This window comes from Hesperophylax consimilis, chromosome 1 (genome assembly GCF_061612785.1).
Source record: "Hesperophylax consimilis isolate HC1 chromosome 1, BYU_Hcon_1.0, whole genome shotgun sequence".
In the NCBI taxonomy this organism is placed as follows: Eukaryota; Metazoa; Arthropoda; class Insecta; order Trichoptera; family Limnephilidae; genus Hesperophylax; species Hesperophylax consimilis.
The window spans coordinates 38,457,226-38,479,422 of record NC_142836.1 but is presented as its reverse complement, the minus strand read 5'-3'; the positions used below and the strand labels follow the sequence as shown (position 1 = coordinate 38,479,422).

The window sequence follows — 22,197 nt, the reverse complement described above, 5'->3', positions numbered from 1 at the left end:
TAGGACATTATGACCTTTACAACAGTTTTTGTAAGCCTGACACTGTATTTTTTCTGGGCTTATAAAAGGCCAAGATGTTTTCTACTCCCAGTGTAAAAGCACCTAAAAATAGGCAACAGAATAAAGCTGGTGACATACCAGGCTGTATTCTCGTGGCTTGGCCTATTTCAGCATTAGTTACCTATTTAACCTTGTTTTTGTTTCATCACTTTTCATGACTTTATATCACTTTTTGTAGGTGTGTTGAACTGTCATTTTGATGAGATACCCGGTCACCATTGCTCGCCATACAATCCCAATGGGAATTTATGTACATACATACATGATATGTGCTTACAGCAAAATAATGAAATCACCTTCTCTTGTGTGTTGTGCCACTTGACAATAATAAATGGGCCATGTGTTCATGTTTTACCTGTCCTTCTCAATTCGTGCCAGATTTATATTAAGGTAGTCAAATATCAGAAATATAATTATTTTCTCTAATCCAAGTTACAAGAGAAAAAGAATTCTACGACACAATATGGCATGGTAGATACTCAGTATCACCCTGTAGAAAAACCTCCTTTGACAGTCGAAACGTTGCTTGAAATGGGTTTAACCGTGTTTCTGTTTCTTACCAGATCTGAAGTACTTAGCCAGGTACTTTCGAACCTTCCTCTCCCATCTCCTTCCTCTTCAATCGGGGATGCCACAGTCCCGTTGATTTTGGGCAGTTGGGACACTTGTGCGGTGCTCACACAAAAAAAAATTGTAGACAGCAAGTAATATAGAATATAAAAATATTTATTATCAGCAAAAAAATAATTGTACATGGTACACAAAATTAACCAAATGCATTATGTTTTGTATAGAATAATATAAAAGTAATAGACAATCATTTTTAAAACAGCTATAAAAACAAAAGTCGCAAATAAATATTGTTAATAATTACATATTGTTGAAGAATAAAAGATTACACAAAACCACCAAACAGGCAATACCTAGAAGTGTGATCTACACCAATTTGAAGTAAAGCTGATGTCGTCAATTCACACAAAACCTTTCTCGACTCCTCGGCCACAGACCAATAAAGTCGGTTCATATGAATTATTCAATTTTTCAAAGAAATATGTTAAATGAAAAACTTCGATAGTAACAGTCTGATCAATCTTCACATGAAGTAAGGAGAAGTTGGCCTTACTTCGAGCATGCCAGATACGTCCACAACACACTTCTATAGGTATCTCCAGGGCACAAAACAGGTAAAGTTATAAATTTAAATTAACAGAGATTTAACAAAATAAGTTATTGAAAAATTAGCCTAAGGACGGAATGAACTATTCATAGTGAAGAATGTATTATTATGTATGTACAAATAAAATTTAAATCTTCAACTGATTAACATTTGTTTTCTTAAAAATAAATTTCCAAGCACCTTTACTTAAATAACCTTAATTACATTCATTTTTATAACTTACAATTTGTAGTACACATATTATTTATAAAATACAGCGAGAAATTTGTGACGAGATATATGTATAAGTTTTAGGTAATCTTTGTTTTAAGAAGAAATTAATATATACAGGGTGTCTGAAAACTCGTAGTACAAGCGGAAAACCAATCTATCTACATCACATAGAGAACCCAAAAAACCAAGCATTTCATATTAAGTAAATTAACTTTTGAAGCAGGGTCAGTGCTTCGTCGCATTTTAAATTCATTCAATAGTTGATTTAATCCCCAGCGACTGATTTTTTAACACTTCACCTAAAAAAATTCCAACTTCGGACTCGATTTACTCGAAAACGAAAGCTCAAATCGAAAAAAGTTATACAACAAATCGTCACCAGTTAACCACTTTTACTATGAGTTTCCAGAAACATATACGTACTAGCAGAGAACAAAAAAAATTGTTACGTAACACAAGAGTATGTATAAAATGCATATTGAAATAAAATAATTGTCAGTAACTTGGCCTTGAAACTTATATTAAATTTAATGTTTAAATTATATATAAGTTAGATAATATGTCTCCATAAAATATAATTTTTTTATTAAAAAAAGTTAATGAATCTTTTGTTTGTTTGTATTAAGAATATATATTAACCTCTGGTGTGCCAGCGTGACCATAAGTCTACGCCCGATTTTTATGTGCGTCATGTGCCGACGTATCTTTAAGACTACGGCGTCCAGTATGTGAGTACTTATGAAATTACACTCAGGAACCATTTTCCTTCCGCTTTTCACAACTGAAATTTTTGCTCACGGAATTCCAAGGTAGTGTATTTTTTTTAGAAAAAAAATATTAGAATGTTGTTGGGAGAATTTGTGACAGAAATCTATTGGTGATCCTAAATAATGCTTAGGAACTTAGATAAACTGTCACAGATATATATTAATTGAGCAATTATTATTTTAAAAAGCGATATAAAGGTAACTGGGTAATCTAACAATTATGTATTAAGTCTTTTACGGGTAACTGGAATAACTTCTGCCACTTACAAATAAATACGTTTTCGAGCTACAGAACTCAGGTAAAGGGTGAGTTATAACTCTATTCCATACATAAACTATTCTCATATGTATTTGGAAGTAAGAAATCATTATATACTAACCTATGTGATATGTCTTATTAATAAAGATAAATCGGAAAAAAATTCTCTATGCGTCGCTCCATAATTTAAATAATAATGGTCTACACATACATATAATATATGTCGTCATACAAATAATTTGATACAATCATAAAAAAAATGCAATCACACAATTTATTTGTGCAAAATTGCAGACATTGTGAAATGTTACCTAAAATGATAAGAGATTATATTTCAGAGTTTCGTGACAGCGAAAGGGACAACATAAAATATTAAAAAATCATACTCAAATTTATGATAAATTCTTGTCAATTTGTTACCCAGTGCACTCTGAAAGTAGTATGTAAAATAGACTTGAAAATTCTTCTTTAAATTTGAAGAAAATGAAAAAAGAAAAGTTATGATTGCCAGCAGTATAAGAAAATACACCTTATAGGTACATATGTCTTAATTCATAGGTCCCTCATGGTCCCAAGGGGAATTGTAAAGGGCGGTGCGCTCTGCAATTTACAAGAGACTTTGTAAAAAGAATACCTTTAATTTGAAGAACTGGCATAAAGTCGAAGATTGGCAGATGTTTAAGACTAAGATACCCCTTGGCCACTTAGAGGTCCTGCATGGCCAGGATGATGTTGTGCAGCGCGGTGCGTGCGTCGCAGTTGGGGAAGTTCTCCAGGACCTGCGTGGCGGCCGTACTGTGCTCACGCTGCAGGAGGCGCGCCCGCTCCACTCCGGGACCCGCCAACACCTCGGCATGAAGCTGGAATTATAGAGAAGTAATTATGAATAAGGAGATTTACATAGCTATGATTTATAGTGATTATCTTTTTTTACATCTCCGACAAAACAGAACAATGAAGAAAAGTTATTAACATAACCTAACCGATTATTCATTCCGTTTGTCTACGTTCTATTTCAACTGGTTACTGTCTCTAATACCTCTTCATCAAAGAATGTATAAAAAGAAAATCACCAACTAGGTCCTACCAAATACCCTATACATAATATTAATAATATGTCCAATTCCAGTAAAATGTTGGCAATATTGATAACTCTGGTCGCTAGAGGCGCTAGTGTAGCATATTGACATTAACATTCCTTTCAATGGCGGAAAATTGAATTTATTTAGTACTTGGTGGAGGTGTTTTGTACTTCCTAATTTATATTTTGATCAATATTGATAAAAATATATATTTAAAAATGTTTCATAAGGTAGGTTCTGTGTGTGCAGTTAACTGATGTAACGATTAAAAACAAGTCGTTTTTCAGGATGCCAAAATACATTAGTATAGGTTAGTTATAATTGTGGGAATTGAATGGAAGCAATAATAAATAATTAATTACAATAAATACCCAATTACATTAATCAGTCCTCATCAAAGCTTACGTAAAAGGAATTGATGATAATAATTGCTACATCTATATCGCTAAAAATAACACTGTTAATCACAAAAAATAATGCGAAATTTTCAGGTCCAAGCTGATTAAAAGAACCTGTCCAAACACATGGTCAAGCTCAATCAATGCGGAAAGCAGAAGGAGCAGATGAAAGTTTAGACTGTTCAAGTTCTGTGTCCAAAGCACTTTGTATACTCTTTGATCTTGGGAAGTAGGGAACCCCAGTTCATCTGAGAAATTGTCGATGGGAATCAAAATTACATGGGGATTAAAAAATATTCTTACACTATCATAATCCACATTGCTGATATCTTCGCGTGCGGACTCGATGTAGCTGTAGAGGTGGGGACGGTGCGCCAGGGTGAACATCACGGGAGCGCCCACCAGCGAGAAGGGGCCGGCGCAGGGCCCTGCGAAGGGCTCCAGGTCCAGGCAGGCTTGCCAGGCCAGGGCCAGGTGGCTGCCAAACAGGTACCCCTGGAATGGCAAAATGCACAAAGCTTTAGAAACTAAATACACACTCCAATAGACTTTTCCAAAGAACCAGTCTTAAGCATCAAAACTTCGTACAAATATGGAAGCTTTATAAGTGGGTTTCAACGTAAATGTCACTTTACAAAAAATAGAGCTACGACTGTTAAAATATAACTCCCTTGCAGTCTCAGTAGACAGGAGTTGGGACACCATACAAATAGGTTGTATTTCTAACTCATTCTTATGTCAAACTCATTGAACGAGCTACCGATAATCTTCTCGAAACAGTGCCTCTTCAAAACCATGCTGTCATTCTTACAGTATCAGTTCTACCAGTATTTCTACGAAAAACGCTGGGAGGAACTTCTGTCATTGATTCCTTTGTTGTCGATGCACAGTCGTGAAACACACAAAACGTGCGCCCAACATTTGCACATGGTTAGCATTTGTCACATGAGAAATGGACGCTTCTATGACTTGTTCTTATGTTCCAACTGCTCGGCTGTGTGAACAATTTGACGGCTTCTGTATTTCCTCCCTGCTACAACGTGGGTTTCTTCGAGATCCGGGTTCACTCCCTCTTTCCCCAAAACGACCCTCCACACAGAATCCCTAAAGATGAAATAGGATCAGAGGGAATTTATTTCCCTCAAGACCTCCTGTGTGGACTTTATATAAAAAACTTATAAATGCGGGCTTAGCTGGGCTTATACATGGCTTTAACCCTTGAGACGTTGTTGATTTGCACGGATCGAACCTTCTACAAGCTTCCATTTTTTCAAAGACAATAACAAGCACTATTTCGTTCTCTTTCTGACATAAAAGAAATAATTAATTTTTAGATGAGAGGAAGAGAGATATATGCATTTTAATAATGTGCGGTCGTTCTGGGACAAATATGGTCTTAGGAGAGTATAATGCGCGCACGGCATTTGGGACTGTTTGGGTCTTAGAAGGTCCCAAGGGTTAAACAACTAATAACCCTGCTCTTATCTTATTAGCGTTAAAATGAAGACTAGAAGGCTAAACGAAAGCCAATGACAGTAACGTCAGCTGTAGTTTCACTTTAATTACGTGAACACAATTACGGTTAAGACAGACAGACTTACCAGTTTCTGCAGTTCCCTGGGCTGTTTGGCGAGGATGAGTGCACCCTGGCAACTCTTGCCCAGCAGAGTGCCGGCGCTGAGCTCGTGGCGCGCCGTCCACTCGGGCGCGGCGTGTCCCAGTAGTCCCGACACGCTCAACGGCTCCAGGCGGCAGTTCCATTCTGAAATATGTACTACAACATTACATAAAGGCTATATCGTATCTAAAAAAAATATGAAAGACAAAAATTGCCAGGTCACAAATAACAATATGTAGGTATTTGAAAAACTCCTAACTAACTAACTAACCATCACGCCGTATCTCCGCAGGGGTAGGCAGAGAGGACGGACCGCCAAACAACTCGGTCTTGGCACACACTCCTTGCCTCATTCACATTCATACATCGTCTCATACATACTCTTCTATTATTCTGACTCTTGACATGGCCCGACTCGAGTATCTGATTCACTTGATCGTGCCATGTCTTCCTCGGGCGTCCCCGACTTCTGCTACCATTCACATTTGCATCATATATCCTCCTTACACTCCTATCTTCGCTCATTCGCTCTACATGCCCAAACCATCTAAGCGTCCCTTTCTTAATCTTACTCATTACGCTTACATCAGCCTTGCACTCTTTGCGGATCTCCACATTCCTCACACGATCAAACATGGTTTTACCACACATACGCCTCAGGGATCTCATTTCAACAGCATTCAATCTACTTTCATCCAGATTGCCAGTTCCATGCCTCACTTCCATACATCAAGGTAGGTACCAGCACTCCGTTGTGGACTGCTAACTTCGCTTCTTTGGACAATTTTTTGTTAGCGCCTACGGCGTTTAGTCCTCCATTAACGGAATTACCTGCATTTACCCTTCTTTCAATATCTCTGTCAGCCTTCCCATCTCTCGTAAACATACTTCCTAAATACACAAACTCATCCACCTGCTCCAAGTATTCCCCATTCACAATTATATTGCACACTGTTTTCGTACTCTCTCTTTCAAACACCATTACTTTAGACTTACTTACATTCATCATTAACTCATTCTTCATGCATACTTCGTTCATCCTAGACACGAGAGACTGTAGATCATCTATACTATTAGCAATCAGCACCGCATCATCAGCATACAACAGGCAACCAGTGGCGGCCAGCTAATATGTGCTCCCGAGCGCCGAACAACCAACAAGATTTCCGACATGGCTAATCACAATACGAAACTCGGTTCGTTTATAATATCTCATTCAAAAGGTACCTACTTATTAGGCGCGCTTAACTTGCAGACCGACTTTGACTTGTGCCTATGTTCGTAGCAGTTCGTTTTCGATTGCGATCCAAAATTTAACTGCTTTGTCGCATATTCTGTGGAACAGTCAAAAGCGTGGGTACATACCAGTTCATACTATTCTTTGCAAATAATACCATATCATGGACGGCGTTCGGGGTTTTACCACCACATCAGAAGGAACGGTTTATTCAGTATAAAGTTAAACTAAAACGCGTATGTTTTATATTATTGTCGATATCGTGGTTTCAATTTACCATCTGCTATTTTTCAGCGAATGTTCCGCTTCTTCGATAAAAGCATACAGGATAAAACATGTCATTAAGAGATGAGTGATGGTCAGATTACTCATTATCAGTTTAGTCAGTACTCGCCGTTGCCGGGTACGGGCATTATCTGTTGAATTTAAAACTTTTCTTACTCTGCGAAAGTTTTGATATTTAATTGCAGGTTATATCGATCTTGTATATCAATTATTAATAAGGCATATCAATTGCAGGTTATACTAATTTATGATTACTTTTGTGTTTGTTCAAAGTATAAATTAAGAATGAGTTTGAATGTGGAATACATTAAGAACAATAGGTCGAGTTTTGAAAACAAAGTGATAATAAAAAATGCCGTTCCACCTAAAACCTGAACTGATAATAAAACAAGAGTGAAAATCTGGATCGAAGAAGTTTACTCGATCATTTAACAAAACATTGTATAACAAAGCTTGGTAGCTCTGTGCATGTGATCAATTCAATAGTTTATTTTGTTTTCCGTGTTTAATTTGCGATGTTGATTCAGTTTGGACAATCAGCGGTGTTACTGATGTAACTCACCTTTCTGAAAAAATCAAAAAACATAATTCTTGTCATTTACATTTACAAAAAGTTTTGAGCTTAAAGGTTTTAGGAAAAGTTGACATCAGAATGCAATCGGATTCAGGCTACCGTGCCTAAGTTAAACACCATAATGAGCTATTTAATAAAAATCTATACAGGTCAAATTTCCCAGAACATGATTTCAATGTGACGCTTATGACTTATGACTTCCTAAATAAAGATCAGTAAAAGGTAAACTCTGTGCAATTTACGCCCGCGACGATTTTTCAAAAGCTAACGGCGCTTTATCAATTTTACAACTTTTTTATAGTATCTACATGTTTATTAGAAGACTTTCCCGAGACTGTGAAATTACTCAAACTTTTGTGCACCATTCATGACCTTTGGAATGACCTCAGTTGAAAGCTAAAGATGTTTCTCAACGTTAAAAACAATAAAATCTTTTTTAAACACGTTGAGCCAGGACAGACTGAACGCACTATCAGTGTTGCATTGATAGAGGTCTTCGCTAAACAAAAGGAGCAGAGAATAGAACTTCTTTATAAATAGGTATCTACCTTTATTTAATTTATTTTATGACTTAATGTTTTAATCCAGTGAACCCCCACATATTTTGACCACCGGCCGCCACTGCAGGCAACATACTTTCAAATTATACAAATTCGCGCCCAATCCCACCTCTTTCAATTCTTGCATACAATTATCCATGTATAGATTGAATAACCACGGTGACATTACGCAGTCTTGTTTAACACCTTTTGTGATATCAAACCACCCCGTAAAACCACCGTTTACCCTAACACATGCAACGCTTCCCTCATACAGAGACGCAATTGCCTGAGTCAGATTCGTATTCACTCCATACTTGGACAACACCTTCCATAGCTTTTTCCTGTCGACTCGGTCGTATGCTTTTTGTAAATCTACAAAGGCACAGAAAAGTTTCTGGTTTTTTGCCAGAAACTTCTCAGTGAGCATACGCAATGAGAAGATCTGGTCCATGCACCCCCTTCCACTCATAAAAGCACCTTGCACATCCCATATTTTATCCTTTGTTTCCTTTTTTACTCTTTCAATCAAAATTCTACCATACAGCTTGCCAACTGAACTAAGCAGGCTAATAGCCCTATGATTCCCACATTCCATACGTGACCCTTTACCTTTGTATAATGGCATGATCACAGCCCTTCTCCAATCTAAAGGCGTGTAACCTTCCTTTAAACATTGGTTAAAAAAATTGCACAACCATGTGAGAATTACACGGCTACCTCCTTTAAAATATTCAGCAGCAATATTGTCAAACCCAACAGCCTTACCATTCTTCATACATTTAATCGAGCTTTCTATCTCATCCATGCTAATTTCGGTAACATTCACTCCATCGTCATTCATATCTGATTCGCCGCTGGAATCACTGTCACTCACTTCGCTTTCGAAGACTTCCTCGAAATAATTCATCCATCTCTCTTTTATTTTTTCCTCATTCGTCAACATTTTTCCATCTTTTGATTTTATCACTTTCATGCTTCCGTTTTCTGGGCCACTCCGGGACCTTTTGACTTCTTTCCAAAATAACTTAATGTTTTCTTGGAAATGGTTTGTCATTTTCATTCCTTCTTCCTCTTCCAGGCGTTTCTTTCATTCTTTCACTCCAACTCTTACTTTTTTTAAATATTATAATTTGAGGTTTTACTCAATAAGTTATTCCGAAAAATAATAATCTTACTTTTTTCTTACATTCCTTATATACTTCTTTCGCTCGATACTTCTCTTCGCTGGAAGCACTGCCAGCCGCAATCAGACACAACCATGCTTTCTTCTTCTCTGAGACCAGTGCTTTAATCTCATCATCCCACCATGCATCACCTTTCTTCCTACCTTGCGTACTTATTCCACAAACCTCCCTAGCAGATTCACAAAGACACACTTTTATGTGGTTCCATGTTTCGTCTATGCTTAGACCATCCATTTCCTTCGCATTCAATCTTATCTCTGCACAATTCACATACTTACTTCTCACATCATCGTTTTGCAGTTTTTCTATTTTGACTCTTGTCGGAGTTGGTACCGTTTTCACTTTAGAGCGCCAACCGCGAAAGAGGTTTACTCTCGACACTACAAGAAAGTGGTCAGTTTCGACCTCAGCCCCTCCGAAAACTCTTGTGTCCTCGGTAACAGCTCTCAACCTAGAGTCAATTACTACAAAGTCAATTACTCAAAACTCCTATTACCATCATTATCAGCGTACAATGATGGGTGACTTGGATAGCAGAGGAATTGAACTTATAATGTCTCGGTGGAAACCAGGCGCATTTGACAGCTACTAACCGGTCTTCAAATTGTATTCAAATTATTTTAAATACTTTTCGTACCAAATGTTATCTAAAACAATTTTAAATATTCTTAGTTGACGTTACAGAATGACATCAGAAAGAATTTATTCAGTTTAGAATGGAACCACAAAATAGAGAAACTGATAGAAGTTTGTTATAGGCATGTCTAATGTACCCGACATAAGGTAAAAATTTTAAAATTGATACATAAAAATCTTTTTTGAAATATCAAAATTTTATTTTAGGCGTGTTCATTTAAATTGTTATCAGTTTTCTTTAAAATAGGCATAAATCACACTTCTAGGGATAATCTGTTCTATGACCAGTGGACCTGGCATCCAAAATGTGTCTAATTTTCTCTAAATCAAAACCAAAATTTCCCCTGAAATCTCGAGATTTGTAAGCAGGTACACACAAATACCTAACTAATCAATTCTAAACGTAATTTTTTTTATTCATTTTGCACAGAGTATACATATTGTAAATTTTCAAAATGTTTTGACTGCCCAACTAGGAGGATTTTCCGTTTTAGAACAGTCAAATTTGTCCATAGACAACTAAATTAATAGATAATCCAATCAGGGGGGAACTAACTTGCGCGGGGCGCAGGAGGCGGCATGACCGTCCCACTTTCAGTGATTTGATAAAAAAATGATTCTGACAGTATAAAAGCAACTCGCATTGTAATATATCTACATATTTCTCGTAAATAAAATCTGCAAATGTGTTGTAATGTAGCTACCTCACTCAATTTTAGTGTCGCTACACCAGGCAATTAGTTTAAGAATGAACATTTAGATCCTGCACAGAAAAGTCCAACAATGGATAGCGCTGCAAGCCTTTGCCTTACCTTAGCGAACTTTACCTTTCTGCGCACAGTCTGGTTATTACAATATGCGCTCATCGGTGGTCAACGTACGACTAATGTCATAGTTTATTCAAAGCATTCTCGAACCCTCCTGGTGTCAAAAATTTGGCCATGTGATTTGGTCCAGCTCGTTGAAATGATACCCAGATTTCATGATAGGGCAAGTCTATCAATTTGAATGTATATGGATTTGTCCAAAGAAATGTCACCATCTCAGTGACAATTGGATATATGCCAGAATAAATACCTTTGAGAGGAGGTGTGCCACCATCTGATAGTGGCTTGGAAGGCAACGGGTTGTTCTGCATGTCTCGGTCGCCCATAAACTCCGACTCCACCAGATCTCGCACAGCTGATGAAATCAGCTCATTAAGCTCCTGATTCCTAAAACAAAGTCATTGTTTTGGTAAATATACAGACACACGGAACATATATATGTATATTTTTTTTTTACATTAACTCTACATAGGAGTCTCTGAGGAAAATAATTTCTTTCAGGGCCTATATCATCTTTGGGGATGCTATGGGGAGGGTCCTTTCGAGGAGAGGAAGAAGTGAACATGGGTCTTAATGAAACCCATGCTGTAGGAGGGAGGAAACACAGAGGTCGAAAATCGTTCCACAGCCAAGCTGTTGAACTCAAGAATGAGTCGAAGAAGCGACCCATTCTCATGTGGCAAATATCAAGAATGTTGGGCACCTCGAAACTTCTTCCATTGAAATACCTGTAGAACAAGGACAGCATTCCCACCTGACTCCTGTGTTCTAAAGATTGCCATAGGGGAATCTATCAAACGGACTTCATGTTTCTGCACAGAATCAAGAATTTTGGGGCCCCAGAACAGAGATGGCTGTCAAATTCAACAGTGGAGCACACTTGCGGTTTGTAGAGGGTCAGCAGTTATGTACTATTAAAGTATCTGCGGGCCCTGTATAGAATGCTCTACTCCAATAAATTTGCAACCTAAATGGAGTGTCAGAAATACAGATTCGATTTTATTCATTTGGGACATCTATTGACTTTTATATTTGCAGACGACTATTTATTTGGTCTTGGTAAGATTAGAGGATCTGGGTTTAAGTCCCAGTTGTGACCGTTACCCTTTTAAATACATCTACATATTTGAATTTCACTTTTGTTTTCATGAATGAAGTGCAAATTAACCTACTTCCCGACACCTGATCAAGCTGAAGATAGACTCATTGTCGATGACTATGACAACTTTTGGTGACAATCACGCACACACACGCGGACATCCACGCATTTCTGTGAAATTCAATGACATTACAGCAGATAATATACGCAATAATTGTAGGTCTTATCCAATCGGGATTTGGCTCAGTTGGTAGAGTGGTTCCTCAATCAAACCAAAAAAAAATATGTGTTTCACTGGTTGATTTTTTATTTGTTTCTTTATCTCTTTCATATTTTCATTGAGTGTTGTTCATACGTATAATCTTATTCAATGATTAAATATTCCTAACAAATTGAAAAATATACTTAACATGGGAAATCTAAGTAAATTTCTATCTAAAGTCGCAGATACACAAGCTATTAACTTGCTCAAAAGCATGCCAGTAGCAGTCTTCAGCGTGCTAGTGACATTGTATTGTGTCGCTAGTAGTAACTCACACGGCTTTTGATCTTTTTTGTGCCAGTGGCACGCGAAGCGAGGAGGGGGTAGTGGTGGCGGACACACACCATGTCTGAGTGCGCTCTGCCAGTAACGAACAAAATAAAATATGCATGTGCCTTTTTGTTGCTTTTTTGCAAGTTGATAATTTCACGATGAAAATGGTTTGGTGGAGTGATGAAAAGACTCTGAACTAATTTCTTCTGGGACATCCATCTAAGCCAGCTACACGCACGAAACTACAGATGTGAGTAGTACTTTACTGACCTAAAAGCTAGCAAGTATTTAGCATGCCAGTTACTCGCCAAAAGCATGCTTTTCACTGGCATGTGTATCAGCAGCTAACTGACTTACTGTAACTGACCATAGGCAAACATAAAGGGATTTTATAAACTTATGAATTAATGATTATGTATATTTCCGCAGAAGCAAAAGATGTCACGCATTATGAATCCAATGAAACTACCAATGATACATATTGATAATTATAGCTACCTTGTTTCATGATTTCTAGTTAGCTTCCTACTTTGAACTTTGCATACAAATGAGTTGAGTTAGTTAAAATATATATGTTTTAATGAATACATGTAAAAACAACACATCAAATGTTTTTCTAAGTATGTAATCTTAAATATCTGTAGACAACTATTTGCTATCTGAAGCAGCAAAAACTATCAAACGGCCAACTCTAGCATTATGAGATATGCACAGCATTTTCTGCGTAGGGATTTTTATCAGCTTGCAATGTCATTTCCAGAATAAAATCTGAACTGGAGTTTTATAATACAATAATTTTATTAATATTTTTATTGGAATGTTAGATGAGTTGGATTGGACTGTCGAAAAATAAGACAATTTCAATTGTGCAATAAGAAAAAATATTTCAAAAAGAGTATTTAAATAATTGTACTTCAAATATACACAAACAAAATAGTTCCACTGTTTGATTAGGATTGAAGAACAAACGGAGAAAATGTGTTGACATTCTTTTCGGCATAGTTTAGACTCTATTAGTCAATATGTAAACATTGTCAAAGAATTAATCACCAAATCTTGAATCTCGGAGTCGAAAATTTCCATAATTTTTTAAATAAATTGGCAATTCTCTATTTGTCTCTCCTGTATAATGTGACCAAAATACTGAAGTTTTATGGAACCAGGTAATAAAACTACATGGTTGTTCATAAATTTACTGTGTGAATGTTGACATATTAACAACTCGAGCGATGGAGATTTCCAGGTGTTCGATTTCCGATTCGGCCATTCGATTTAATTAACATGATACCTCAAAATATTAACACGGAAACAAAATATGAACTGCTTACTGCGGTTTAAAGCCAATGAATCTAGACTACACTGTTTATTCCATATTTTTAAAATTTATAAGAAAAAATAAATTAAAATCGTTAAATTTATAATTTATAAAAATCATGTCACTAAATTTGGGTAGCTATCGCTCAAATGTTTATAGCAACATTTTAGAATAGTGTTTCCTCCATCAGTTTCGGCCAGGGTTATAAAGGTTAATGTTTACCTGAGTCCAGCCAGTTCGGAACAAGAGTTGCCGAGCAGGTAGTCCCCACTGAGCAGTGCAATCTTGTTGCCGAAGGTCATGTCTCCGAAGTCGGTGGGGACGTTCCCCCCCTGCTCGTTGACGTGCTGCAGGTTCACCAGCCCCTTGTGCACCAGATGGGAGGTGCGGATCATCTCCGTCACCTCGGCCAGGGCGCGCTGGCTGGAAACATAATAACAACATCAATTTGCCAATTAAATATGAACAAACGATGAAATTACTACAACATGTTTAAAAATGATAAGAGAATGAAAGTACCTACTGCTTAAACATAATATTGAGATGAAATTGTTATGAATTAAAAGGTTCCATTACAAGTCAGGATAGTGACAAATCGACAAACTTTTGAAAAGAGATATAAAGACATTAAAAAGTAATATTTTGAAGTGAAAAACTAGCCATTACGTTAACGTAACTCATTAAAAAAAAATTTCATCACTTTTCAAAAGTGCATTGATTTGTCACTTGTCCTGAGTTGTCCACATACTGAATTTAAAAATAATACCAAGATGAAAGTGCTATGCATTAAAATGTTATAACGTAAAATACAGCATAAAAATAACAAGATGAAATTGTTACTTAAAAGCTTAGTGCAAATCTGTAAAAAACTGAGGACGGGTTGTTTCATAGAATTTGAACAATTCATCAAATTTCAACATTCATTTTTGGGTTCTGTGAATGTCCTATTCAAGTTCTGTTATTATATCATTGTAGGCCAGTTACTTGACAGAACTGAAATAATTACAGAACTTTCACAAAACTTGAATATTAACTTTGAAATTTGATGAATTGTTCAAATTCTCTGAAACAACCCGTCCTTAGAGAATCTGAAATGTATGTTTTTAACAAATATGTCAATTTTCAAAATAGTCAATACATAATAAATATATTAAATTATATTATGCACTATTGCTTAGATACGAAATTTAATTTACCCGAGATCTACAATACAAACCATTTTGTGCACTGCAGATGAGTTGAGTTAGCTTTAGTTAGTTGGCTCCTCTATCCTATGTCCTATCAATTCCACTTTATATTTTTCTTTAATCATTTATATTTTTTGTGTATAATATGTATGTGTCTTATGTGGAAACATCTTAGATGCATGCAACCTTGTAAACATGTAATTTTTATAATAAAATATGTATAACTGTTTATTTTCCTAATAAACTAAAATAAAAAATAAATAATTGCAAATAGAGCACAGGAAAACTGTGGGGTATCTAGAACTAATAAAGACTTGAGTGTGTTTACCTGTGCAGAACTCCAGCAGACTTGTCTTGTTCCATATCAGGGATATCTGCACTGTGCCCAGCTGCCTTAGACACCAGTAGCACAATGAGTCCCCACGCCTGCATATTGTTCTTACCATTGTACAGCAAGTTTCTGCAAACAAACAAACAAATAAATAAACTATATTAAGCCGCGTTACGCTTCCTCATCCTTTATCCGATGTTTCAGACTGTTCCATAGCAAAACAGAACATTGGACCTAGAAGCAGGAACATTAGAACAAATCATTTTTGGTTGTCCCTCTCTAAACAAATATCCTCTCTTCTATCAAACCTCATCTAAAATTGCCACCCTCCATTCAACATCTCATCTCATCACTCAACTCTGAATTCAACTCAATCTTCCATATAATTTTTAAATTTGCCAATTTAAACAAAATGAATATATAAATTCACCTTCCCTCTCTTCATAATTTAAATGTTTCTAATTTTTTTTTTTTTTTGAAATTATGGCCTAGAACACCCTTGAAGGGTGAAAGCCAGAAACGTTTGAAAAAAAAGACTAACCTAACCTATTCTTTCGTCATGTCCGGTTTTGTAGCTGTTCTGTTTTACCCGGTTAACATTTCAGACAGTCTTGCATTGTCAAACATCACATATGTTCCATGATACCGTGTTGACATTGTTAATTTCCTTTAATGTAGTGTTCGGCAGACAGTTTTGTATTAACCATACTATGCCGGATACCGCAAATTGTTGAGTTTAGACCCGTCGTCTTGATTCTTAAGAAATCAATTGTCTTTGTAATTAGGCAATCTCGACACGTTTTAATCTCTTATTAATTCATATAGTGGTAGATAATCTCAGTATCGCCTTGGTGAAAGACACGCATTCAGAATCGATAAGTTGCTTGAAATGACTTTAGCCATGTTAGGTGACTTCATCACTCTCACAATGTACCCAAATTGGGATTCCATAAGCTCACAGACTTCGGACAGTTGGGAGTGTGTAGTACACTGGACTCCCTTTTTATACAGTTTTTTTGGTATGATTTTTTAAAAGAAAATTAAGATATATAAACAATAATGAATTTTATCTTTTGATTTCCTGAATTCATTTTTATACGTATACGTATAAAAATACTAATATAAAAGTACACATAAGTATACTTTTATATTATATATTTATATATACAAGCATGCTTTTATAGTATACTTTTTTACATACAAGTATACATTTATAGTCTACTTTTTTATTTACAAATATAATTTTTTATATACAAGTATACTTTTTTTATATACAAGTATACTTTTTTTATATACAAGTATACTTTTTTATATACAAGTACAGTCTTACTTATAAAGATTTCCCAATACGCCGCTGCAGCACTGGTATAGCTATACGGTGAGAAGGGACGTATATTGCAGGGGTTAAAATATTTACTAATAATAATAATCCTGCAAGATTTTTTTAGACTGGCACTTTGTTCCAATCCTCAAAAATACAGTCATTTTTGCACTACGCATTTAGTTGCTAACATCACGTTTCTTCAGATGACATTTGCGGTCTGCTTTGAATTGCTTCGAAATTTGGCCAATTTGATAATGCGTTCCGTATTTGCTTTGGTAAATTGATATTTTGATTTAAAATATTCCTCTAATAGTGCTGCCAGTGGGTAATACACCTTTTGTCAAATCAAACAAAGTCCGAGATCTCCATCTAAATACCATAGTAATACGACCCTAATCCTGGGGGTCGGGCAGTTTAAAAATCTGTCAGCCACTAATACTGCAGTATTACGGCCGGTATACACAGTACGATTATGTGTAACGTTTTCTACTATACTGTTCCTATCCCTCCGTATTATCACTTATGAGTAAGATAGTTTCAGTATACTTATTTTTATGAATATTTTTTTATACGGTGTTGCGTGAAACGTATCCACCGTTGAAAAAGAGAGTCCAGTGTATTCACATAAAAATAAAAACCATAAACAATGGTCAAATTCAATTTTTCCTTCATAATAAGTACATAATTATATTTAGCAACACTGATAAAAGAAAATTGATTGGCCTTGGTTCTACACTTATTCAATGTATTATTACTATGTACAGTGTGTGAAAGAATTGTTAGAACCATACAACATCTGTGAAGGTTATATGTGCCTTTATAAAACATGACATGACCTTCTTGGGCAAAGAGAGTAGGTACTTTCAATTATGAAATGCTAAACATAAAACTAACAATATTAGGTTATTAACCCATTGAGTACCTACTGAATCATTTAGGAACAATAAATTTGAATCTTGAATATTGAAAGATTGTGTTTTGCAAATTGTAAATCTACAATATTTATTACCCCTTAGGCCTCTGCAGGGGGGTATAACTCCAAACGAAAATTGGAACCGGAATATTGTGACGTCATATGTTTGCCTAACTATATCCACCAATGAAAAACTCTGAAAAATCTATGGAATAAACTTTCAGTTTTTCATTGGTGTATAGTATAATAAGTAGGCTCCGAATGAGAATTTTACTGTCTATATATTGACATATCTGTGATTTTGTAGGTCCAATTTGTTTCATACTAAAAGCCCAAAATTATCGATCTAGTGCAGGGGTTCCCAACCCCGTGCCCGCGGGCGCCATGGTGCATGGTCCATTCGTATGTGCCCGCCACTATTCGACAGTGAAATAATTTTTTTCATAAACATTAATTAAAAATGTGAATTATTTTTATTTATTTGTTAGAGTTTTAATTTTTTTGAGTGCATAGGTTTATTAAATACGTTCGTATGTTTGCGATATTGTATGTATGAGTGGTTCCTTTGCTGACAGTACTTGTCGCAACCTGTCTAGCGGCGAGCCGGACTGCACTCTTCACGCTAGCCTGAAACGGGAAGTTCTTTTTGCACATCACTCCTTGTACACGCAGAAAACCCAAAGTGAACGAACGCCAAAACACATGGCACATGACTCTGCCAGCTCTGTCTGTCAGTGAAAGCAATAAGCATGGCCCCGACATCCAAACTGACGGTAGTGCTCGTACCGTCCCGATCGGTTCGGCGATCATCGGCTCACTTTGGGTTTTCGGCGTGTACAAGGAGTGATGTGCAAATAGCATTCCCCACCTGGAACCGCGTTGTTGACATTTTGATTGCGATTGCTGCCCCGAGTTTGTCGATTAAAAATAGGTGGTGCCCGCCAGCCTACAGATATTTTAGAATGTGCTCTAGAGTACAAAAAGGTTGGGAACCCCTGATCTAGTGAGTGGTTTATTTATGGGCCTCTTCCATATTGTCATATGTCAGATTATTTCCGCTTTGTAATAAAATCCAGATTAATGGAATATTTCTGAACACATCCGAAAACTAAAAACTGTTTTTGAAAGATGATTTATGCATTCAAATTTTATGTAATCATTGAAGACAATATTGGCGATTCTCAAACGAAATTTTGAAACAGTAAAATCAGAAAAAGATACAGTCGCATCTAAGAATTGAAACCAGGAACTTAACCTTGCCAGGGCACTGCTCTACCACTGAGCTAATCTAACCCTATTTCCTTCGGTCATTTTCGTTTAAGAATAGCCTTTAATGATTAAATATTACAATTTGAGGTTTTACTCATAAAATTATATTATTAGAAAGAAATATATTTTGTTTGAAATCTTAAAATTTTGAATGAAAACATTAAAAAAAAAATAATTTTACTAAAATTACTAATGACAAAATTTTTTTTTTTACTAAACAAATGTGTGAAAAACTTAGTGATCACCTCAATTTTCTGTTGTTTCATGTAAAATAATTAATAAAAAATTCACAAAGTTTTATAAATTACTTTTAAATTGCGGTCACAACCTTTGGTTTTCATAATCTAATTTAACTAAATTGCTAAATATTATAAGTACAATTGTACAGAACTGTTGGCCAAAAAAAAATTTACGAAATTCATTTTAAAGGTAAAAATCTTGATTTAAAAACCTGTTTTCTGACTTATAAATAAACATAATATTGATGATAGAAAATGGGAATTCCGCGCCTCTATTTGAATAAATTATGAAGTGCCATTATTTTGCGAAAACCATGTGCTAGATTTGGTTGAGATTTTGATATTTTAAGGAAAAAATCTCAAAAAAAAAAAAAGAGAAAATGTATTTTTAGTACGGGTTGTTTCGGAGAATTTGAAACATTCTTCAAATTTGAAAGTTAATTTTCAAGTTCTGTGAAAGATTTTTTCAAGTTCTGTTATGATTTCAGTTCTGTCTAGCAACTAGCCTATAATGATATAATAACAGAATTTGAATATGACTTTCACAGAACCCGAACATGAATGTCGAAATTTGATGAATTGTTGAAATCCTCCGAAACAACCCGTCCTAAGGTCCTAAGTGTCACTTACTTGGCAGTTTTCAGTAGAGGATGATTACTTCCGACCAGTTTCCGTAGATGAAGGGCGACGTTAGCTATTTCATCACTCAGTAACCAGCGAAGACTCAAAAAGGACGTAGGATAACCCACTATCTTTTCGGCTTCACTCACTGCCCGATTCCAATCAGGTTTCGGCTGAGCATAGCTAGCCCGATGCGCGGAGGATATCGACAAATATCTACGACTCGCTTCGTGCGAAATCCGAAGCCCTTGCGGACCAACATTATTTTGATTTAACAAAATACTCGTAAGATAACTCCTCTGCAGAAGCGTTCTATTCAAACGGCTGAAACTCATCTTTAATCGGATTATCTCTATCGTAATCGCAAGAACAATTGAACGAACACCTGATTACCTCGGGAATGTAAATGGGAAAGTTTAAGAGGAGAAAGTTTTAACGATTAACCTACTTCTTTTTCACGGAAAACGATACATCAAGCAAACGGATTAAATAAGTAACTACTTTTGCTGTCAATCTAATAAATACACAGGAATTTTGGCGTATTTGGATATTCGTGAAAACAATTGTCTCCCGCGAGACGAAACTAACAGCAAACAAAACTACTAGCAAATTATAAATAAATAATAACTGGCGACAGTCGGACAGACGTTATTCGAGGTTGCCGCACTTGCATAGATAATCGCGAAAGTTTTGACAGCCCGTACGCCGTAGCTAGTGATGTGAATATCATAATCGATATATTATTATACTAATCGAATTAATCGCTCGAAATTGAATGAAGTATTCGAAAGGTTCAAATATTTTGTTATCTTAAATTAATTTGAGATATATTATGGTGACATCGTACGTGTTTTAAAAAAGTTTGATAAAAATCATATAGATCAATAAACGCCGATTCTGAATACAATACAAGTTTTAATAAGTCCTTTTTTATTAATAAAACACAAAATGACAACTAATCCGAATCACTCCAATCAGTCATTGGGGCAGGTGTAGTTAAATATCATACTTGCCATTATGACTATACAGTGGTCAAATCTTTTACAAAAGTTTAATAATAAATACCAATAATAGTAAATAAAATATCATTTAGACTCTTCGAGAACGTCTGGACATGAGTTTCCAAAAAAGGGACAGTTGAGAAAAAGTAGTTTGTGCCTTAAAAATACATAAATATAAACCAATAAAGATGCCTCTCGAATCTGTAATAATCGTAAGTATAGTCTAGTGTGAGCAAAAAGCTATTTTATTAGCAACATAAATTAAATAAACACTAGTTAACCTCACTCTTCAACATTTTTTTGTCTGAAAATGTTCATTTCAATTTTCATTTTTCGTAAGTCTATCGTAATTTCTTATCTTATTTTTTCACAATTTTGTATATGTAGATACTTACGTTAATAGGAAAACAATTTAGGTTGGGGTTATAAACATACCAAGCATTTGTTTTTAACAATTTACTTTCGCATTTACATTATTTATCAATTCATTTTTAAATAACTCCTTGGCATTCTGACCACCATATCTAACAATTTTTTTAATGTCTTTAAATTCTTTAAGAAACACCTTAAAAACACCGTATCGCATAGCAGTCATATCATGCAAATGACATCCAACAACACCGGCGCCATTTGCCTCGAGCTTTTCAGATTACCCGGCGTTGTAGTGGTTTGTTGTCGTTTTGCCACGTTTTCCCATGATTTTATCCTATTTCCGTCAGTATACATTTATATTATTTGTATTTTATTTATTTATTTACGACAATAAATTAGAGAGCTTGTCTTCCAAATATAATTTAAAGATACCTACATATGTATATTTTTATATTATTTTTCCAATTGTTGAAAAGGATGTGACATTACTGGGGTACCAGGGTAAGGACTTGAATTCAAATACGAAATGTTATCAGAAAGTTGAGATTAGAAAGGATTGAACCGACCGACGATAGAAAGGATTGAAAACCAGGATGCCATTTTTAGAAATCTTTTTTCCACCTGAAAAATAAATGATCTTTATATCTTTTCGGTTTTTGGAATCAGAAACTTTTCTTTCCGTTTACATTCGTTTTCATAGTGCTCATTTTAGGCTTTAGGTATCTAGTGTTATTTTTTATATTGTTTTAGTGAGTTAATGATGCACTTATTCACTTATCCTAATCAGATTTTAGTTCGTATGATAAAAAAAACTAGTTTTTATATTAAATAAATTCTAAGAAAATCTGTTTTAATTTTTGACATCCCGCATTGGTGCGTTTTGGTACCATTTATTATGGTAAACCTCTCAACTTATCAAAAGGATTTCATAAGATATGAGAAGGCTGTAAGTTCGAGCGGACGCGATTAGACCTGTCAAAAACTTAAGCCTCTTACGACTTCTGTAACTTGCTTAAATTACGGTAAGGCTGCCTTTACACTTGTATGTTTTTTCCTGTAAGTTGCTCACGTAAGCGACTTACGACAAATTTACCAATGTAAATAGACATTACATAATAAATAGACATAGACT

General features: G+C 35.5%; 1 protein-coding gene across 2 annotated transcripts; it reads right to left on the bottom strand.

Annotated features, from left to right (window-relative positions):
- Positions 1 to 770: 770 nt before the first annotated feature.
- On the bottom strand, positions 771 to 20,351 carry LOC149426831 (all trans-polyprenyl-diphosphate synthase PDSS2-like). Of its 2 annotated transcripts, none has more exons than XM_089638706.1 (7): positions 19,702 to 20,351; positions 15,324 to 15,455; positions 14,031 to 14,231; positions 11,110 to 11,246; positions 5,558 to 5,730; positions 4,260 to 4,451; positions 771 to 3,336 (listed from the first exon to the last, which is right to left on the bottom strand). In XM_089638706.1, exons 1-7 carry the CDS (start codon positions 20,025 to 20,027, stop codon positions 3,181 to 3,183), a joined length of 1,317 nt encoding a protein of 438 aa, XP_089494832.1. In that variant the 5' UTR covers positions 20,028 to 20,351; the 3' UTR covers positions 771 to 3,180. The 2 variants fall into 2 exon arrangements, with proteins under 2 accessions (XP_089494832.1, XP_089494840.1); XM_089638714.1 differs by having other exon boundaries at positions 5,558 to 5,718.
- Positions 20,352 to 22,197: the final 1,846 nt, after the last annotated feature.